The 22,896-nt window shown below is 31.0% G+C and overlaps 2 protein-coding genes across 2 annotated transcripts; one reads left to right on the top strand and one right to left on the bottom strand.

The window, feature by feature from the left end:
* Nucleotides 1-6,712: 6,712 nt before the first annotated feature.
* LOC107008606 (probable inactive leucine-rich repeat receptor-like protein kinase At3g03770) lies at nucleotides 6,713-10,971 on the top strand. The gene is made up of 7 exons (XM_015207715.2): nucleotides 6,713-8,223; nucleotides 8,587-8,720; nucleotides 8,857-9,097; nucleotides 9,555-9,760; nucleotides 9,850-9,896; nucleotides 10,269-10,380; nucleotides 10,468-10,971. The coding sequence occupies exons 1-7, from the start codon at nucleotides 6,873-6,875 to the stop codon at nucleotides 10,711-10,713; spliced, it is 2,337 nt and encodes a 778-aa protein (XP_015063201.1). The 5' UTR covers nucleotides 6,713-6,872; the 3' UTR covers nucleotides 10,714-10,971.
* A 1,132-nt stretch (nucleotides 10,972-12,103) lies between these two features.
* LOC107020484 (phospholipid-transporting ATPase 1) lies at nucleotides 12,104-18,697 on the bottom strand. Its single transcript, XM_015220904.2, has 7 exons — nucleotides 16,578-18,697; nucleotides 16,159-16,462; nucleotides 15,003-15,696; nucleotides 14,734-14,857; nucleotides 14,404-14,623; nucleotides 13,543-14,001; nucleotides 12,104-12,599 (listed from the first exon to the last, which is right to left on the bottom strand). The coding sequence occupies exons 1-7, from the start codon at nucleotides 18,073-18,075 to the stop codon at nucleotides 12,380-12,382; spliced, it is 3,519 nt and encodes a 1,172-aa protein (XP_015076390.1). The 5' UTR covers nucleotides 18,076-18,697; the 3' UTR covers nucleotides 12,104-12,379.
* Nucleotides 18,698-22,896: the final 4,199 nt, after the last annotated feature.

The following is a 22,896-nucleotide window of genomic DNA, read 5'->3' as shown; positions in this document are numbered from 1 at the left end:
AAATTGTATAATTCGCTGGCCTATTTCGCTGCAATTGTATAATTGGCTATCCTATTTCACTGCGATTGTATAATGCACAATTGTATAATTCGCTGCCTATTTCGCTGCAATATTTTTATGAAATTTGCTTTGCATACAGTTGAATCGAATTAAAATGTATGTATATTGCATAATTATAAGTGTATAGCAAGAAGATATATGTTTTTCTCTCGCTTTATACAAAAAAAGAAACACAATATATACACTTCTGTTGTATAAAGTTAGAGAAAATTGTATTTCACTGCAATTGTATAATTCGCAATTGAATAATTATTGGCCTTTTTCTCTGCAATATTTAAAGTAAAATGTTTGTAAATTGTATAATTAAGTGTATAACACGAAGATATATATTTTTGCATGTGTATATACAATTTTCTCTCGCTTTATACAAAACAGAAACAGAATTTATACACTTCTGTGTATAAAGCGAGAGAGGCGAGCGAGAATGGAGAGTGGCGAGCGAGATTTTTTGGGAGAGAGACGCCTGACAAACTTTAGCTAACGTTTGCTATGGAGTACAATTAAATCAAACCCTAGCTACTCCATTTGTTTTAGGTTATTAGTTTGCTATTATATACAATTTTCCCATGATAATATATGTTGTCAAGAGTCCTTTTGTTGATTCTTGGATCCACGTGAAAGAATTTCAAATATTTTGTGTATACCTTGTTGGGCTGGGCCGAATTAACCATTTTCTATTGTTTGTTGGATCCTTCCAACAATTCTCTAACCACAGGCCCAACTAGTGTTGACAAATGACGGGTTAGGTCAAATTTGGGCGGGTTGAAAATTGGTCAATATAAAATGAAAAATAATTCAATCTTCCTATAACTTTTCAATATAAAAATAAAATTATGTAATGACAAGGGGAGAATATTTTTAATTTCAAAGTAAATGAATATTTGCATTTCAGGACTAAAACATGTTCAATGCACTTTAAACAACGTCAATACTAATACTTGATTTGCTTATTTTACACTATCTATTTATTATCCAATATAAAATTAAAAAAATATAATTATAAGTAACAAAAGAAATGTAAATTTTAAAAATATATTTTTAGAGTGCCAAAGACTTCACATTTTCAACTATATTGAAAAATATTAGTTCTATAGAACAACATACAAAACAAGAAAAATTACAATATTTTTACTGATATCATGAATTTATAGTGAATAGAAGTTAGAAGCTTAACCAATTTGACTAATTTATACTATACCCATATTTTTATGGATTAAATATAAATATCAACCTATATTTTATCCATGTAAAATATCACTCACCCAACCTATTAAATTATGATCGAATTAAAGGGATTACTAAAATATAGACTCATTTTATCGACACTAGGCCAACATATATCTTATAAGTTTGGTCTTTCATTTTTGCTCCTCAAATCAGTGGACTTTAAGTTTTGCCCATGGGCTAAAGTAGTTATGATCTAGTTTCGTATTGTTCGATATAAATTATGTAGTATCTAATCCGCAAAGCATAAGTTTAGATATGACAAAAGTTTTTATGTGTTGTTATTGAAATTCGGAGAATAATTCATTTATTTTTGACAAAAAAAAATCTTGATATTTGGCCCTCGCAAGACCACGCTTCAAACAAAACATCTAAAGTACAAAAATTGTTTATGAAGCGAATAAATTTACCCCCAAAAAGAAAAGTAAAAACGATTACAAGTTAAATAGTGACTCCAAAATCAAGTATTTGTACAATTCATCAAAAATAATTTTTCTTCGATTATTAGATAGAGAGATATATATCGTTCCTACTGAAGTTAGCCCCCATTCAAATGTACCAAATTATATATATGCATAAGCCTAATTCTAGTTGGTATATATGACAACATCGATTGTAGTACAGTGGTAGAACTGTTTCATCTTTAATCAAAAAAAATTGTTTCGAGCTCTGAATATAGAGAAAATCTTGTTGAGAGCGTCACCCTCGAATAGGTCCTACAGAAGACGATTCGAATTTAATTAGAGCTCTAACGTGAACTCCGCGTACTACCATTGTTACTTGTGACTGATATTACTTCAGAATGTCACAAGCACATCCGTGACACTCTGATGTTATATGTAACATGGATTCTAGTGTATGTCTCTATATATTATTATATAATATAGTATATACTTTATTTAATTTCTTCAATATTTTCAACAGAGGGAAAAAGACAGGTTTGTGATGTTGCTCTCAATTCAGTGACCAAAATGGGTACTTTTTTGCTTCCTTTCTGTGACATGTGACACTAGTTTGGACAAATATTGAACTACCACATTATTGGTCTCCAACTATATATAGCTACTGTATATATATTTGGTCCAGTCAAATCATAATTGGCATGTATATGGTAAAAATATATTATACTATGGTATTTAATAACCAATAATAAAAAGTACGAGAAAGCAGATTGAGTTTGAAATTTGGAGAAATTAAAATAGGTTAAATTGAAAATAAGGTTGGGTTATGACTTATTTAAATTTATTTTGTGTTTAAATGAGCTAAACGTTGGATTGAGTCATGACTCACTCAAATTTTCAATAAATTTTCAAGAGTTTTAATTTTTGACATATTATTATTTATCTTTTATAACCACAAGTTGCATATCGACTCAAGAAAATAGAAAAATGATTTCTTGATTGTGCGATAGAAAGTGACCTGGAAACCTACATTGCACTAATTTATATAAGGAGTTTTAAAACACATTGCATTAGAGATTAAGGGCCCGTTTGGATGGGCTTAATAAAAGCAGCTTTAAAAAAGTACTTTTGAAAGTGCTGAAACTTATTTTTAAAATAAGCAGTTATGCGTTTGGATAAAAGTGCTGAAGTTAAAAAAAAAGTTGTTGATGTGTTTGGCAAATAAGTGCTGATAAACAGCTTTTTAAATCAAAATGTCTGAGATACCCTTAAAAGTTGTTAACATAATAAAAGTTAATTAATTTATATTTTACAGCCATAAATAATTATATTTTGCTATCATTCACATATTTCTTTCTCATCACAAATTATTTATAAGAGGAATATAAACTTATTATAGATTTTAAAGATATATAATTTGAATAGATCAAAGAACGATTTAAGATTTATTTTAGTTTCATCCATAGGTAATAATAATTGTCTAAAAATATTAAGGGCAAAAATATTAAGGGTTATGGAAGAAAGAGATGTTAGGTTTATGTGGGTAATTTGGAGATTGTATAAAAATGTTAAGGGCAAAAAGGTAAAAATGTGGTCAACTTAAAACAGCTTATAAGCTAAAAAAAAAAAAACACCCCTACCCCAGCTTTTAACTTTTGGCTTAAAATAAGTTTTTTTTTAACTTAAAATAAGTTATTTTGAGTATTGCCAAACAGCTAAATAAGTCAAAAACCAGCTTTTAAGTCAGTTTGACCAGTTTTTAAGCTGAGCCAAACCGGCTCTTAAACTCAATTGAAGATTCTTTTTGACATTGAATTCTCATTTTGTACTTTTGAATTTGATTGTATGAAATTCTAACGTATACTTTTTTTTATAGATAAAAAAAATTGTTTAAAATATTATTTTTAAAAATATATATATATATATAACAAAGAGAGGTCCCTCTAGAGTTTTGTCATTTGTGGGAAGAAAAGTTTTTGGTGTATGAAATGTTGGTCGATTCTTTGAGGTTTAATTTTTGTTAAGTCACTTTCCCAAATGTTCCTTTTTTAGTTAATGACAAAAAAATGTGACTTGGCCTCTATGATAATGAAATGGGCTTTTCACTGCACAATTACTTCACCAGTCCCCACTACTCTTTTTTTCTGATTTTGAAAAAAAAAGATTTTTTCATATCTTTTGAGTTTTTTAAATAAAAATAAAAAGTTATGATTTTGTTTATTTTAATAAAATGCTAGTACTATTTTAGATAGACAAAAATAGGTGAATAGTACTTTTTATCTTGTTAATTAAGTTTTAACATGTGTTATAAAATTATTTAATATTTAGTAACCTTTTAACGATGAAGTTGTAGACGCATAAATTGTATTGAATTAAATTTATACGAAATTTGAATTAAATTCATGTTCTTTTGGACTGAATGATTAATTAGGCTTATAAACACATAAATTGTGTCTACAAAAGTATCCATAGGAATGGTTTTTGGAGTTTGAAATTGATAAAATCATTTCTAATTGTAATATTCGAATAACTCTAACACTATGTTTGGATCATTGTTATCCATTGTATTGTATTGTATCGTTACTATATCTATAATGTTTGTTTTGATTGTTCCTTAAAATGTATTATATTGTACGGTTAAATTTTGTTGTTACGTAACAATGAAAATCCCTATTTTATGGAACAACTAATTTGGTGTGTTTTCGATGTTACTTAATTTCTTTTTCCAATTATATATTTACATAATATTTCAAAATACCAATTTACCTTTTATCTTAATTATTTAAATCTAACCAAATCTCATACCCTAGAATAATTAAACATATTTTAGTAAATTTATAAATTACAATACTGTACGATACAGTCAAACCAAACAATTAAAGTGTTATTAAATAATAACAAACAATGCTGTCTAGCCAAACATTGTATCTACCATATAATATAGTATAATATAATACAATATATTATGAAACAATGATTAACAATGATCCAAACAAAGTGTAAATAATTGCCGAATCACCTCAATGGGTAAATCTTTTACAAACAATGTGTCATGTTTTAATATAAAATTATTTTTTTTCTAATTGAAATATATATAAGTTTGGAGAGAATTTCTATATAAAAAATTAAATTTTATAATTAATTATTAATACATATATAACTCTAATCAACTGTTTCGGAATAACTTGGAGTTGTGTGCATAGTGTGAAGATACCCACTTGGTTTTTTTTGTTACAAGTGCTATTCTTCTGAGTATTTTGGATTAATTACTGTCTGATATATATTCCCTTTTTAACTAACCTCTTCTTTGGATTTTGCTCACATAATTAATTTAACTGACATTTTCAATGTACTCAGGTTGGATTCTGCTGCAATACCTAATTAAATAATTATACTAACAATTAAGACGCCTTTCTAATTAAATACTTCATTCATTCACATTGAATATCACATGTTTCTTAAAAATAATGACTGAAATAGAGTATTTTATCATAATATATATATTAATTAATTTATATTTAGTATGAGGTCTTGAAAAATAATTTGTGAAATAAGTTATTAATGTTGAAAATAAAATATAATTTAAATAGGTTAAAAGTGTTAAATTAAAGTAAAAAGTTATTTTTAAAATAGTGGATAAATAAAAACGAACGAAAATACTATTATTTATGATTCAATATATGAAGGATAAAAGATCTATTAATATTAATCTAATCTAATTAAAGTGCTTCTGGTACTTTATAGTGTTGTACATATATAGGCAAATATTGAAAATTATATATATATATATATATATATAATCATAAGAAAGATTCATCCTAGATTATTTTAGCAAAAAAATAAAATTGTGACTAGAGAACCATACTAACTAGCAACATACCCGATTTATTGTAAAAAGTTTTGCAATTATAATTAAATTATGCGAACTTAAAAATATTTTTTCTTGACTAAAAAATAAATTATTGCTCAATCTATTATTAATAAATATAGGAACTCTTATAGAATTTTAAAGTAATTATGGCTTAAATTTTACATAGGAGACTCCTATATATTCAAGATAAATGAATGAAATTATTTTGGGCAAAAAACTTTATAGTATGAAGTTAATTTTAGGACAAATTATGTTGTCACAATTTATTTTTTTATTCTGTTTGTCTTGGGAATTGTGCTCTACGTTTTCTGCGCTTCACGAGGTCAACTATTGTATTTTATAAAAATTGATAAATTATTGTAATTATATGTTTCAGCCAATATTTTTGTCTCAATTAGTAATCGACTTTCAGTTGATAAATGAGCAAATTTTAACAAACTTTAAGTTGCAAAATAAATGAAAGATAATGAAAATAAAATAAAGGGTCAAAACATTTAACATTTAAAATATAAATCGGAGTAATTGCTTCAAAATTTCAAATATGTATTAAACACTTCAAAAATTATTATTAAAGTATATCTCCCTAAATATCAATGATATTAATAAATAGAAAGAAGATTGTATAAGCATCATCTTTATCTACATGCGAACTTTGATCTAGTGCTTAATCACAATAAAGTTACTTAATCGTAATTATAATTAGCGTACATACTTACCTCAATCTACCTAAATAAATAAACTAATATGATATGGTATATTCATACCACCTAAGTTCTTGTAAATGGTCTATGGACTATGCACCTAACAAAATTTCTATACAAATTCATCAATTTAAAAGAAAAAAACTTCATAGTACTAAATATCGTTCATGAACGTGATTAATTTTTAATACACTAGAGGATGAATTAATCTGTTTGTCCGTTTTAACTTATCACATTTTTTAAAAAAATTAATTTTCAAAATTAATAAAAGTTTCATTCGTTTACTTTAATTTATTATGTTTTTCGTCGAAACTTAATTTGATTAATCTTTAAAGCCTTATACATGTAAAAAATAATAATTTTAAAATGTTAATCATAATTCGAATAATTTAATTCTCGAAAAACAAAAGCTTTGGAAAGATACAAAGAAAAGCATATATTACTACTCACAAACGTGCTTACAGAGTATCCTAAATTTACTATCAAGAAACATAATTCTCTACTTTTTAGTGACTGTATTCTTTAAAAATGCATGCAGCTTCTTCAACCCCAAGCATTTCTTGAAGTTTACAGCTTTAATTCCTCAAAAGGATAAGCAAAAAAATTGCATTTGTCATGGGAATTGCAAAAACAGGGCAGGGTTCATGTTGGCTTCTTGTATACATGGTGTTTCTTCTGTTTAATTTATCAGATGAGTTCTTAGAACCTTCACAATCTGAAGCTATAGTGAAAATTAAGCAGCTTTTGAACTTCCCTCAAGATTTGAGTAGTTGGAGTGACAATACAGATTTTTGTAACAGTGAGCCAAACACTGCCTTAACACTAATGTGTTATGAAGATAACATAACACAGCTTCATATTTCTGGCTATAACTGGTTACCTAATTTGCCTCAGGGGTTTTCTGCAGATACCCTTTTCTCTAATCTTGCTCTCTTGCCTAATTTAAAGGTGCTTTCTTTGGTTTCTTTAGGTTTGAGAGGAACTTTACCTAAAAAGATTGGATTTTTATCTTCTTTGGAGATTGTTAATATCAGTTCAAACTTCTTTTATGGTGAGATTCCAGGAGAGATTTCATATTTGAAGAGTCTTCAGACACTTATATTGGATAATAATGAGTTTACAGGCCAAGTTCCTGAAGGGGTAGGTTTACTTCATTCTTTGTCTGTTTTGAGTTTCAAGAACAATTCATTTTCTGGTTCATTGCCTAATTCTTTGTCAAATTTACAAGCCCTAAGAATCCTTTCTATTTCTGGTAATAATTTTTCTGGGGTTGTTCCAAACCTTCATAATCTGTCAAATCTTCAAGTTCTTGATTTGGAAAGTAACAATCTTGGACCTAATTTCCCTAATATTCCAACCAAGTTGGTATCTTTGGTACTTAGGAAGAACAAGTTCAGTTTAGGGGTACCAAAAGAACTGGGTTCATGTTATCAGTTAAAGAAACTGGACATCTCTTCTAATGAGCTGGTTGGACCCTTTTCACCAACAATTTTATCATTGCCATCACTCAGCTATTTGGATATTTCTGGAAATAAACTAACTGGGAAGCTTCTAAAGAATGTGACATGTAGTCAAGACCTTTATTTTGTGAATTTATCATCAAATTACTTGACAGGGGAGTTGCCTGATTGCTTGCACCCTAGTTCTGGTTCCAAGATTGTATTGTTTTCTGGAAATTGTCTGTCGAATAAAGAGCAATGGCAGCATCCTTATTCATTTTGCCATAATGAAGCTTTGGCTGTTAGTATTGAGCCTCATAAGAGAAAGGTTAAAGGGGGAAATGGTAAAGCTGTTCTTGCATCAAGTATGGTAGGAGGTTTTGTTGGAGTAGTAGCGATTGTCGGTTTGGCTTTCGTGGTTGTTAGAAGGGAGTATGCCAAGCAGAAAGCTAGCAAAGCCCCTCAAACAAGATTGATACTTGAAAAGGTCTCTCCTGCTCACACTCTTAAGCTGCTTAATGATGCAAGTAAGCTCTCTGCTTCTCTCACACGAACACATTATGTTAATGATTTCAACTTGTGAAAGTTTTTAGAGCCTGATAATTGTAAATCTAATGTCTGTAAGGTATGTGTACACTCTACCTTGACCTTCCCCTATTCCCACTTGTGTGATCACACTGAGTATGCTGCTGTTGCTGTTGTTGTCATCATTGTACTTGAAAAGTCTATATAAACATTTGAACTAAAGCATTATTCCACAAAAGGAGTTTCTTTATATATAGATTGAAAATATCAATTTGCTTCAGGAAATTGTCCAATACTGTGTAATTGGAATAAACTCTATTCTTGCCTAAATTTCAAGATGTATCTTGCTTTTTGATTCTTGATAGGGTATCTTTCTGAAACGAGGAAGTTGGGATTGCTTGGGGCCCCTCCTTATCGAACATTTGTCTTGGATGAGCTTCGAGAAGCCACTAATAACTTTGATATATCAAATCTAATTGGTGCAAGCTCCAGTGGGCAGGTATTGATTTCCTTACTAAATACTGTAAGACTGTTTGAAAAATGTTAGTCCACATGGACTGTTTTGTAGTTCATTCTTCAATTCTCTTGCATTTATGGTGATTGCTGATTGTGCTTTTCTATATGCTGAACAATAGGTTTACAAAGGGCGTCTCACAGATGGCACTGTGGTTGCTATAAGAAGCATAAAAATGAAGAGGAGGCATACTGTTCAGTCCTACACTCACCAACTAGGGCGTATTTCAAAGATCAGATACAGCCACTTAGTTAGTACTATTGGACACTGCTTTGAGTGCTACCAAGATGACTCAAGTGTTAGCCGAATATGTTTAGTCTTTGAATTCGTGCCAAATGTGACGCTGAGGGGGGTCATATCAGGTATATAGTCTAGAAAAGTTCATCTGATTCGCGAGTTATCATTTGGCACAACAACTGCTACAGTTTATAATTGATCATTTAGTTTTAGATATTTGACTATTTCTACCATATACATAAATTATACAGAGTCTAAGTAAATGAATTCAAATTATACAAAGTCTAAGTAAATGAATTCGTGGTACGTACACGTTGTAGAAAACAAGCATCTTTGCAACAATCTGTTTCATATTGTTTTGATACATATTACTAGATTGTCCTCAATCACGACAAGTGCCTACTAAATTGTACTTCTTCACAGAAGTGCTGATGAATTTCAACGAGACATGAAGTGCTTTTAATTACTTTCTCCTAGATTATGCAACGCATTGTTTCTTCTTTGCCGTATGCTTAAATGTACAGGTGCATATTGTCTTCAAGACAGTTGTTCTGAATTCTTTGCAAATGCTCGGTTTTGTAGAGGCAAATTCAGCTCAAAAGTTTACTTGGACGCAACGGATGTCAGCTGCAATAGGGATAGCAAAGGGAATTCAGTTCCTTCATACTGGAATAGTACCAGGGATATTCTCCAATCAATTGAAGATTACAGATGTATTACTGGATCAGAATTTCCACGTTAAGATTAGCAAATACAACCTGCCTTTGTTAATTGAAAATAAGAAAATGGTATGGAAACCTCTCTTCTCTACTATAGTCTCTATTAATCACTCATTTCATTCTTGAACATTCACATTTCGTTATTCAACTGTTCTTAGGATGCTGGACCGTCTTCTAGTGGATCAAAGGGAAATGATGGGCAAAGGTAAATGATCTCATCATTCTCAGCTGCTACTGCTACATTTTAGGTCTTCATTACTCCACTTCTATGGTTCGATTTCAGAAGCACCTGTTGGAAACTAATCTTGTTATACTTCTAAATGCAAATTGGTCTAAAAAGGTTTTAGAGAATCTTAAGTGTATCTCGACCAATTCTAGACAACACCTCTCCAGCAACTGCTATTGAGGGTACGCACCGTTATAGCATCATGCCATTCATTGGTTATGATCCCTGAAGACAATATATAGTGTCATAGACTTGAACCGTCTTAGGAGATTCCAAGATAGTACTCTACCTTCTACTAGACTTTCAGTCGTATTAATGAATACCTTCTTTTGTTAATATTCCTGAATGCAGGTTAAAATACGAGGAGAAAGATGATGTGTATGACTTTGGAGTAATCTTACTTGAAATCATATCGGGAAGGACAATCGATACAAAAAATGATATAGATGTTTCTAAAGACATTGTAAGAGTCACTTATGAGAAATTCTTTCATTGTCATCAAGTTGAAGAACTATTTTGTTAAAACCTTTTCATGTTGTTCTTATTGCAGCTAATAGTTAGCTTAACAGCTGACGAGATAGCACGGAGGAACATCATTGATCCAGCTGTTCGGAAGGAATGCTCAGATAGTTCTCTTAGAACATTAATGGAACTATGCATAAAATGTCTTTCAGATGAACCATCGCAACGTCCTTCTGTAGAAGACTTGATATGGAACTTGCAGTTTGCAGCTCAGGTCCAAGACCCTTGGAATAGAGACACTTATGGCAACCAAGAGTCCCCTGGTCATGTGTAAGAACTTATGCAAATATCCAATGATCAATGGACCTTTTCTTGTACAAAATGTAACTTTATAACACTAGGATAGTAGTAATTAGTTTCAATTATTTAGTAGTCTCTATTGCAGCACTTTTGGCTATGAGGTTTCAGTACTCTTTTGAGGTTAAACTCTACATTTGAGCCAAAATTTGTAAGCAAATAGCTATTCCTTGTACCTTTTTTTTCAACGAGCCTAAAATTTAAAAGGCGGGCCTTGCACCGACCATCCAATGGACCATGGACTAAACCGCACCCAAAAATGCTATTTGTGAATACCACCCCTTGGTCAAAATGATTGCTTGATTTATTAAGTTTAGAATAAATCAATCTTTTGTACTTTTTAGAAAACCGTTTAGATTCTTGTTGATCTTAGTCACTTCTTTGTTATGCTTAGATAACTCTATCCATCAAAATTTATAAACACACACGAAAAAAAAGTATCAACTAAAAATTTCTGTAGAGATGTTTTTTTATGGAAACTTCTGTGAAATATGAGACAAAATAGTCAATAGAGACTCGTTCAACCATAATTTTCATTGACAAGGTATCATGTTACGTTTCAAAATGGGGGCTGAATTCATGAAAAATCATGTGGAGGTGCATTCTTTCATGACATTTCATAAGTTAAAGATTTCAAACTTTGACTTTTTATACTCATATTCATTTCTTTTAAGCTTATTTATGGGGAAATCATCGCGATTTGCAGATTTAAGATTTAAATTTTGCAAGTTTTTACAACAATTGCAAATTATTAATATACTATAATGATTGAGCTTACACAAGCTACTACATCTCTGTAAACCTATACCTTGAACTCTAGATCCACCATTGCTTAACCATACCATAGAGGCGAATTTAAAATGAGTTCAGAGTTCGATTGAATCAATTACTTTTAACTGAAATTATAGGTAAATATAAAAAAGTTAGAAATGTGTACATACAATAAGATCACCTCTTCTCAACCACATAACATACACTTTCAAACACATAATATGGTTGACTAATGAAGCCTACCACAAAGAGTTTCTTGGTTACTAAGCAAATTAGATAAACTAGAATTAAAATTGTAGTCAATCATAATACATGGAACTTTCTTCTCAATGTAAACCTTGAAAGGTATCAATGACCCTTTTATAACAGTCAACACAATGGGCAATTTCACAATTCACTGGCTTGGTACTAACATCATGCAAGGAGTAGCAATAAGTTGAAGAACAGCGTAACAACATATCCAGTGAAATCCACTAAGTAGGGTTTGGGTAGAGTAGAGTGTACGCAGACCTTACCACTACTTCTTGGAGGTAGAGAGGCTGTTTAGATAAAGTGTAACATGATGCAATAATCTAGATAGAGACAGGGAAGTAAGATTCAATAAAAAACTTGAGTGTGTATGCTCATTCTATTGATGAAAATTGGTGTTACATGAAGGTATATAACCAGTATTGTACAGTTTTTTAATGTACAATTAATGTGCATGAATAGCAAAGAATGGACCTGAATACTAACTACTCCTATCCTTCGGATACCAAAACAAACAAAATCCGGTAACAAGGAGGAAATCTCCAAAGTAACCAAAAGAAGTATAAAGAAAAACCTTTTTACAAGCAGAAGTGATGGAGAAGAGAACTCAGCAAAAAGCTCAATCATCGTCGAGGAGGGTCAACAATTGGATTCATTTCTATTTCTTCAGTCTGAGAGTCTCTTAAATTTCTGAACTTCTCTCCTTCTCTTGCAATCTGAATATCACGAGGTCTAGCATGCTGAATGAAAGCTTTGACGACAAAACGAGGTGCAAGGGCAGCAATTGTTATGGAAAGCGAGCAAAACCAGAATTTAGCTTCCCCGGCTGCATGGAAAATGGCCCTGCAAAAATGATTTTACATGCAAATCAGTCTATATACTTCTCTGACTTGATAAGTTTGTCAGCATAAATAAAGAGAATATCCTGAAAACTTCTTAGTTACCATGTGAGCTGGTAAGTTGTGAAAAAAATTAAAACTGAAAAAAAGTTTTCTTGGTTGATTTACAAGATACGAGCAGAAATACNTAAATAAAGAGAATATCCTGAAAACTTCTTAGTTACCATGTGAGCTGGTAAGTTGTGAAAAAAAATTAAAACTGAAAAAAAGTTTTCTTGGTTGATTTACAAGATACGAGCAGAAATACTAATGACCATCGTGATTCAGTTTTAGCAAGTGCATCTTCTGCATGAGAAATCAAATTTCAAATACATTCTCTGCAGACTTAATTTTGGAAGGGACAGGGATCTGAAAACTGCAATGAAACACACAGACACTACTATACTGGGAAATCTATTTTTAACGAGACATAAACAAAAGCATAATAGGTTTATTTGAAGTTTGCAGGATATGAGTAAAGAAGAATCATGTCCTACCATGTTTGTCTATTTACTTATTTTGCTCTCTTTTGCTGTTGGATTTGCACAAAAGACTCAAATACAGGTTAAGTGTGCAAAGATCTCTAGGCCTAGAGACAGATTAACTATAACTCTATAAGAGTGGAATTGAAGTCTTAGTTTTCTGTGGCACTGCATCTCAAGCTAAAAGGTCACCTAGCTTTTAAAGGAAAAGAAGCAACCATCTTCAGAAACTAAAGCTTTATGTTTGGATTTCTTCGAATCTTTTAGTTTTAGCAATTTTCTCCGCTGACTAACAAGTAGTATGAAAGTCTCTGGGAGTGCCTAAAACTGTTAAGTAAATATAAATACAGTATGAGCAAATGACGTGCAGTGTCCACAGAAAATAAGAATAGATTATCTATAAGAAAATCAGCAGAGTGATCTTACCAGTATCCAGGTAGAAACGTCAGCGAGTCAATGACAATGACACAAATAAAAGTGGCTACTATAGATCCCCAAATAGCAGCATGAGTAATCCAAGACCAACGAATCACATCCATTGCTAGATGTACATTGACCAAAATAACAACAGCAAGTGTCCATAGATCTCCAATGCTTGAGATATCAATCTCACTTTCCCAGTATGCTAGAACAGGTATAAAGAAGGCCACTATACTTTGCCATAAGGTGTCAATCATGGTTACCCAAAATAATTTCTTGTTATAGCTCTCTTGCCTTTGTCCGGCACCGTAGAGTTGTGGATACTTCATAAGAGTCACTCTACTTAGATCCTTATCGAGAATCCCAACAACTATTGTAGGCACCGCAGTATAGATTATGGAGTATAGCATGCTGCTCCAGTCAGTTAGAGCAGTGGTCAAAGTGAAAGCTGTAAAGAGAGCATACCTGAGCAGAATAATTAAAAAGGGTCAACTGTTGCTGAAAGGAAAATTCACAAAATTATTTCACAAATCCATACTTTACTGTTCTCTATTATGGTCTATGGACCATTAACATTCTACATGAAACTTTAGTCACACATCATTAAACAATCTGGCTAATGGCCTAACATATATTACCCATTTTGAGAATGTATTACTCATTACTACTTAACTCTTCATAACTATATTCCGATTTGACAACAGCCATTGAGTGAGTATTTTAAGCTATGTTTCTTTTTTAAACTTAGAAAGGTTTAGTACTAATGCCTAAGTGTACTTTCCACTGAATTTTGTCTAAATTACCAAGTCCTAGAGGCTAGAAATAGTGAGAAGCATGAGAGAGACCTCTCGCTACAAGTACACTAACCAGAATAAGACAAAAACAAGGATAGCATTTCTGTAGAAGTTGTATAATATCATGTAACCCATTCGTTGATAGTTCCAATGGCCATGAACCAACAGAAGAGGGACTAAGAATCTGAATTGTCCCATTGCAAAATCTGATGCCATCACAGCTTGACGTCCCTCTTGGCCACTGATGCCAATGCCCACATCAGCCATTTGGATCATTGACACATCATTTGCACCTGAAGTTATAAAAATGAATTTTAGATCAGTATTGCTTATGAAATTTTTTTCTTTTGTCACTTGTCATGTAGATTTATTTCAGACAGTACAACTCCTAATGCCCACTTACCGTCCCCAATTGCGAGTGTCATGTCATCAGTGCGGTTCTTTATGAGAGCAACAATTCCAGCCTTTTGTAATGGGGCCACCCGACAACAGAGTACAACAGAGCAATAACTGGCCAACTGGAATAGCTGCATTGAAATGAAGAACAGGTTTAAGTAAAGGGGATATGCAACAGTACTGATGTATTTATGTATAGATACAGAAGCAAAGAGAGAAAGAGAGAGAGAGAGAGAGAGAGAGAGAGAGAGAGAGTTTAAGATCTACAAGCATTACCAGTTCTTCAAGTTCGCCATCAAGGACATAAACAAGGCTTGTTCCATCAATGATTAAAGCAATTGCACTTGCTCCAGCTTCAATATTTTCCTCAGCATTTTGTGGTGTTAGACTCTTACACCTAGTCAGTGCAGCTTCCAAAGACCTTTTACATGACTCCTTAGATTTGTTATTTATAACAATCTGAGTCATACTGTTCGTTAATAGTTTCGAGGAATAGCCAATTGAAATTGCAGTCTCTTGCTTGTCCCCAGTCAAAACCCAAACTTTAATGCCTGCCACTCTTAAGGACTCAATAGCTTCTGGTACACCTTCCTGCAATTTATCTTCAATACCAGAGGCACCTAATATGGTGAGGTTCTTTTCTACATTGCCAGCTACTTTCCGAAGTAGAGCTGCCCTACCAATAACAGAAGTGTTTGCTGCCTCATAGGATGACTGCCATTCCTCATATTCAGAAGCACTCATTTCTCTCATCCCCACTACAAGAGTTCTGAGACCCATTGAGGAATAAGAGTGTAGATGCAGTTCTGTTGCTCGCACTACATTCAAGCTCAACGATTTATCTATGATACCAAACATGGTTGTATCAGCACCTTTAACAAAGACTTTTACTGTGTTGTCAGGGCAGCCTAATATTACTGACATCCTCTTCCGATCACTGTCAAATTCATGTAAGCCTAGTACATTGAATCTGCAATTACCATGAAATGGAAATTAGAGTCATTAGACTGTCATGGGTAACTAAAATGGCATCACATCAGGTACAGTGTGATATGAGAGTTGCATAACAGATACAGCTGAATCCATCTATTTATGCTAGAAAGTTGTTTCCAATATTTAAAAGTTTAAATTTCCATCAATCAAATGAAAAGAAGGAAGATTGATTCACAGCTAAAACAGAATTTCGATTGAAGGTGTGTGCGCATGCGCTCACAAATTTTTATTTGATAAGCATGATTTAACTAGCTTTATGAATTTAAAGCTTCAAACATCCACATTCCATTGAATTTCCTTGTAATCAGTTATTCTAGATGCTGAGCATTTAAAGTAACACATACCTAATTAACATAGTAAGGTTGGATCTCCAGTAGTACAAGAAAAATTAAACAAGCACAGAAGTTGAGGAAGGGATAAAACTAAAGTTCAACACTACCTTTTTCTTTCTCCTTGAACATCTATTACTATATGGCCTGATGTTCTCTCAATGAGCATAAACCCATAAGCTGCTGCAGCATAAACCAAGGCCTGCTCATCCGGAGACTCCCCTTGGTAATCAATCAACTTCACAGCCGGATCAGATGTCTCCACAGCAAGAGGGACAATTGTGTTGCAAGCAGCTAAGGCAAGGAAAAAATCATGAACATGTTTCCCTTCATCTGAATGCTTCCCACTTTTTGATATATTCAAAAGCACTGGATCAACCTTCACCTTCATTTTTGGCCTTAAAGCTTGACCATCTACTTGCCAAATAAGAAAGAAAATGTGTTACAAAAAAGTTGGCAACAAAGAACGGGTTATTTTTCTTTATCTAAGAAGTGGGGTGGGGTTGAAAGATGAAGAAAGTTTTAGTACCTTGAGCAGAGAATCCAGCTACTTCTTCTTGAGAATCTGATTTTCCACTACCATAATCTACACCCCAAATGCTTGCACATTGGAACTCCATCTTGTTCTCAGTTAAGGTACCAGTTTTGTCAGAGAAAACGTATTTTATTTGGCCCAAATCCTCATTTATGTTAAGAGCCCTACACTGGAATCTTGCATTTGAAGTTTCATCATACATTCGATTATCTTGGATCATAAAGTAGGCCTGACCAACACGAACAAGCTCCATGGATATGTAGAGTGATATAGGGATCATAATCTGGTAGACGATGACTGACATCAGAAAAGTAAATACTATTTCCAGTCCCCAGCCATAATAATTGTAGTCTTCAACTTCGTCTTCTGAGAAGTCCAATTTCCTATAGAAGGGAATGGTATTTAACTCATCCTTGTGGTGCCTCAACCAAACACCGGCACAAACGGAAACAAGAGTACATAATGCAATAAGGAAGAAAGAGAGGATAATGATCTCCCTATTCATTCGGGTTTCAAGACGGCTTCTCTTTGATGGAGCTCCAGAGTTGTTGAGCATAGCTTTAGTTTCTCTTCCAGCATAAACTGCAACTCCAATAGCCCAACTAGTGTTCTTGAGCTCACAGCCACGGAGGATTATATTTGAAGGTCCAAGAGAAACACGCTTTCCATCTATTTCCATATTAGCATGAAAACCATAAATGTTCCTATTTGGTTTCTCACATTTGATCATCCCACTAATACTGTCCTTTTCTGGCATCTTCATTTGCGTCTCCTGCTTTGCATACCGTGTCTTTAGATTTGATTCCCCATCTAAATTAATAGTCTGGATATAGGCAACCCCAGTGGGATCACTTGTCGAGAGCAATACCATATCACAAGGAATGGTACCACTTGATGAAATTTTGATGATTTCACCCACCTTTATCTCCTTCCATTTTTTCTCTTGAAACTGACCATCCAACAACACCAATGCCAACCGGTTATTCTCAATCCTATCAGAACGGTGGCGCCTATAATCCTCATAGGCATCCTTAACTGCTGTAACTAATAGCACAAAAGCCAATGGAAGAATTGAAGCTCCCCGACCAAAGACAGCCAACATAGGAAGCTGATTAAGAATAGCAATAACCAAAAAGTATATGTATGCAACTCTATGGAACTGCTCGAACAGGTTTCGAGGCAAGAAGGTCACAATAGAATATTTTGCAGTCCTAATTGAATTCCCCGAAAATTCAAACTTCTCATTTGTCCTTTCAGGATCACTTAAATAAACAATTCTAGAATCCTCATCACTAATCTCTTTTTGAGATGTTCCATACCCCTCAGAGTCAGCACCCCGCGACCCATGTCTCACAGGTTTCGATCCAAACTCACCTAAATTCACCTCCCTCACAGACCCCCCACCAGATGCCCTTGACCTATTAGATGACATACTTCTTATAGAGGATGATTTCATCATAATAGAATCAGTAACTGGAGAATTATTCTCCATATTAGTTCACAAGACAATTTAAGGCTAAAAGGAACAGATGGTTTAAACAGATCAGCAACAACAACAGGAATCTCTAAACCATAATCACATGATCACTAACCCCATCAAAAAGTTCAAAAAACTAAACTTTATCAGATTCATCAAAACCCCATATAGTCAACCAAAACCCCAAACAAAAAAAAAATCTAAAAATTCAATCTTTAAAATCTCACAATATATTACAACCCAAAAAAGTCAACTATCAAGAATCACACAAAAAATGTTATATCTCATAAAACACAAAAAGGGTCATCAGCTATAGATGTAAATCACAACTTACTTGCATAGATGTAATAAAGAATAAATGAAATTGAGATTCTTTGGTGCAAGCTGGAATGAGTATAATAATTTATAAAATTTGGATATAAGTGAAGATGAAATTCAAAGGTCAAAGACATCATAGAAGCTGTTCTTGTTGGAAATTATGGGGTGTGGGATGAGGGGGGTGGGGTGAAATTTGCAAGAAGATGGGAAAACGATTATTATTAAACAGAGAAATGGGAAGAGAGTCGTTAATGGTAGGCTCCAAAATGGCAAAAAAAACAAGAAAATGGTTACAAAATAGTTTTAACTTTGAAGTTGTGCAGCTGTTCTAGAAGAAAAGGCTGCAAATATATTTTCTACAGGTGTTTTTTGCAGCGACAATTTTATTCGTGTGTTCTTGCGTATTATACCGAAAATTGAATCGAAATCGAAATACATAANGGCTCCAAAATGGCAAAAAAAACAAGAAAATGGTTACAAAATAGTTTTAACTTTGAAGTTGTGCCGCTGTTCTAGAAGAAAAGGCTGCAAATATATTTTCTACAGGTGTTTTTTGCAGCGACATTTTATTCGTGTGTTCTTGCGTATTATACCGAAAATTGAATCGAAATCGACATAAGAATAATATCATATTTAGGGAATCTCACGATATAGAAATATAGATTTTATCATTATCTAGTAAAAATAAGGAGATTAATTTTACAAAATATTCGGCATAAATATATCATATGTTATTCATATATTAATTTAAATTTTATTCTATTTATCATATTATTAATATTATAATGATTTGAAATAAAAAATAAATAAATAACGAATTAATTGATAATCTAATAATAATTGAGGATAAATCTTGTTGACTTCTTTCGTAAAAAAAGCCTATGAGTTTATGCTTATTATTTTCTGTTTGTAATTAATCCTTTTAGCATCATGTGCTACTAATACTTCTTCTAAATTAGTACTAGATGTCAATTTAATGAAACTTGATTTTTAGAAATTACTTATAAATTCTAAATTATCTTATTAAATTTCCAAGAGTAATATATGTTTAATTTAACATGAGGTTGGGAATTGATTTTTAATGAAGATTTTTCTTAATATGAAATCTTATCGATTTAAATTGATAACGATTCATAGCTGAATGACAGTTTCTTTTATAGTTATTCAACTAGTTAGCATATCTATAGATTGATGGTAATAAGTCAAATTGAATTTATCGACTACGGGTCCAGATCATTAATTAGTTTTGAAATTTGGCAAACATATACACAACGCCTTAAATTTGTCAATAAATTTCATTAGACATTTAAACACGATTTGTTCAAACTCAACACCCCTAAACATATTCAAAATTGATTTGTTTATTTATTTTGTCAATATTCTCAAATGTCTATCTAAGTAGATAAGTTAATCGTTTGAAATATGTCACACCTATAATTGTACGAATTAGTCTCAATAAGCAGTAAAATCTAAGACACGTCTCATACTTTCGATTGAGAATAATGTATATAATTCAACGAGATGACATGTTCTATTGTAATGAATATTTGAGATCACACACAAAATATTTTTCAAATTAGAACCAAAATTATTAATAATAACACTTTTATTATGTGTTCATATGCCCATACAGTCATTTGGAATAACCTGCATTTAGAGTATTAAAATCTAATATTAATGGCTTACTAGGAAATTAATTTTAAAGCACTGTTTCATGACAGCTTGATATTAGTAGATTTTTATAATTCTTTATATTAGTAATCATTAATATTAATCTTTTTATATAATATATATAAAATGTTTAATTCTATCATGGACACTAGTTGGGCCATTTTCGAGTTACTACGATAATTTAACTAAAGAAATATAAATTTTCTGAGCGTTTATCTGACTTAAAAGCAAAACTTTAGGGTCAAAATTTCAATTAACTTTTCTTTAACCAAAAAAAAAATTTAACCTACTGCACTTCGATATTATTTTTTTCCGAAGAATTAATCAAAATATGATAAAATTAAAAATAACTAATTGATAAATAATTATATATATATATAGATACATATATATATTAAAATAAATAAGTTATATTTAAAAAAAAAATCATAATAAATAAATCATACATCTATCCGATTATCTGGGTAAAATTCCTTTTCTTTTCGTAATATAATAAATACGCTAATACTCTTTATAAATTACAATATTCTACAATAGAAAAATATTTAAAAAATATATCATATATATATATAGAACTACCATGATTGAGTGACATAAAAACTGTAGTTATGTGCCACTTTTGTTTTTTATAAATAGTTTTATTTTTATTATATTTATATTAAAATCCTGTCAAATTAAAATTTACCTTAGAAAATCTTCTATAAAAAGTAAAACATTCACTAATAATTTTCTTTTTTATATTTAGTAAAATTTAAATCCAAATTATTTAATAAAAAATAAAATAATTATCGTTCCATCATAATTTTAATTGATGTATGGTTTGCTCTCATGCATAAATGATTTAAATCCTCTTTAAGGTTTTTTCCCCTCTCTTTTCCTTTAGTCTTCCCCCTTTTTAGGTTCTTGACATTGAGACGTAGATTTTGGTTCATTATAAACTATTAATCATTTTTTCGTAAAATAATCTTTTGGGTTAAAAGTTAAAAAAAAATAATCACGAAAGAAATAAGATAAAAATTTAAGATTATTTATTTTCAAGATCATTCTCGTAAATCATTGGAGTGATCTAATACTATAAGTAAGAAGTTAATCTACACATCACTAGAATCTAAGACTTATTTTTTATACATAAAACATTTCTCCTATATTTAATCGATTTAGAATTTGATTAAAATATTAAACCTAATTTGATCTGCCCCTTTTCCGAACATAACACTTAATTAACAAGAGCTAAGTATATAATGTCGTCTTTAATTAATACCAGGCATAATTATTCCTTTTTAATTATTCATGAACAATTATATTTCAAACCAGTAGTTAATTATTTATATGGAATTTTTATTGTCTTTTAAGAAAGAAAAAATTATTATTAATAAAAATTATGATAGAGTGATAAATATTTTTCATCTTTCCAGTATTTTATCAAATACGAAAAATAAAAATAAACGATGAAAGTATATATACGTAGGAAGCTAATTTGTTTCCAGATTTTACACGTTAGGAAAGTCGCACTATGCAATTTTTTTTAATAATTTGAACCAATCGCTTTGAGATGTCTCATTTTTTGGAATCTTCTTTTTCGTAAATCAACCGCCAAAGAATTCAACCGTTTATTATTATTATTATTATAATAATAATAATAATAATAATAATAATAATATTATTATTATTATTATTATTATTATTATTATTCCCCTATATACGCGGCACCCTAGAGAGAATCGTATTTTGACCGTTGTTGCAGGAATTTCTAGTCTAAATTCAAATAATTTTTAGTACTTTCAGATAGTACTATTTTTCTGTTCATAATTACTAATCTATTTTTAAATTAATATATTTGTTAAGAAAATAATAATTAATATAATGATTTATTGTTTTGCTCTTATTAATTTATGAAGTATGTGAATTAAAAATTTAAATTTTAAAAAAAATTTCATCTTTTTCAAAGTAATTAATTGAATTGTCAAAATAGACAAATAATTAAAAACAATTAAAAAGGAAAAGATGGACAAGTAATTTAAGACAGAGGAGTAACTTGAGTTTTACAACCCAAGCAAAACAAGAATAGTACGTAATAGAATTTTCCAATTCTAGAAATTTAAATTTGTCTTTGTTTTTCGGGTTTGATTCCTCAAAACTTTTGAAAAATATTTTTTTTAAAAAAATATTAAGTTTCTTAAATAAAGAATACGACTTTAATATTAAGAATTTAACAAGTGACATTATATCCTACTCTCCAACACGCATCATATCAACCTAACTCACGTAGTCCCCTCTCTACCCCTACCTTGCATATTGTTTATTTAAATTAAATTACATACATATGCTTCTAGAACAAAATTTTTTACTTACGTACCAACACATATACACAAAATAGAGTAGAAATCACTTATTTAATTTTAAATCGTGTATATAATGATTAATTAATGATACTCTAAATTTAATAGTTAATTAGAGAATTAACAAAAGTTATAATAGCAAATATTGATGTATAATTATCAAAGACATACTATTCTCCACTTAACGTGAAAAAAAATGAGTAATATTAATCTAAACTCTTGATCGTTATTTGACTACTAGACATTATGAATCTTCTGATTGACTAATTTATACATATTTTATTTTTAAACTACGTTCATAATCAAATAATTTAATTTGGCATCTTCTTTGATCTTTCATAGGGAAATTAACGTGTTGAATTCAAATTGATAGAATATAATAATTATGTTTTATAAAGCTGGGATGGTATATTCAACAGCCTAATGCCACCACTCTTCTCAATCATGAAACTACTAGTTTGTGTATTTTATTGCTAAGAAATTAATAAAAATTAAATATTCTTCATCA

This window comes from Solanum pennellii, chromosome 1, assembly GCF_001406875.1.
Source record: "Solanum pennellii chromosome 1, SPENNV200".
Classification (NCBI taxonomy): Eukaryota; Viridiplantae; Streptophyta; class Magnoliopsida; order Solanales; family Solanaceae; genus Solanum; species Solanum pennellii.
The sequence above is the reverse complement of the archived record's forward strand: the minus strand, read 5'-3'. Positions and strand labels throughout refer to the sequence as shown.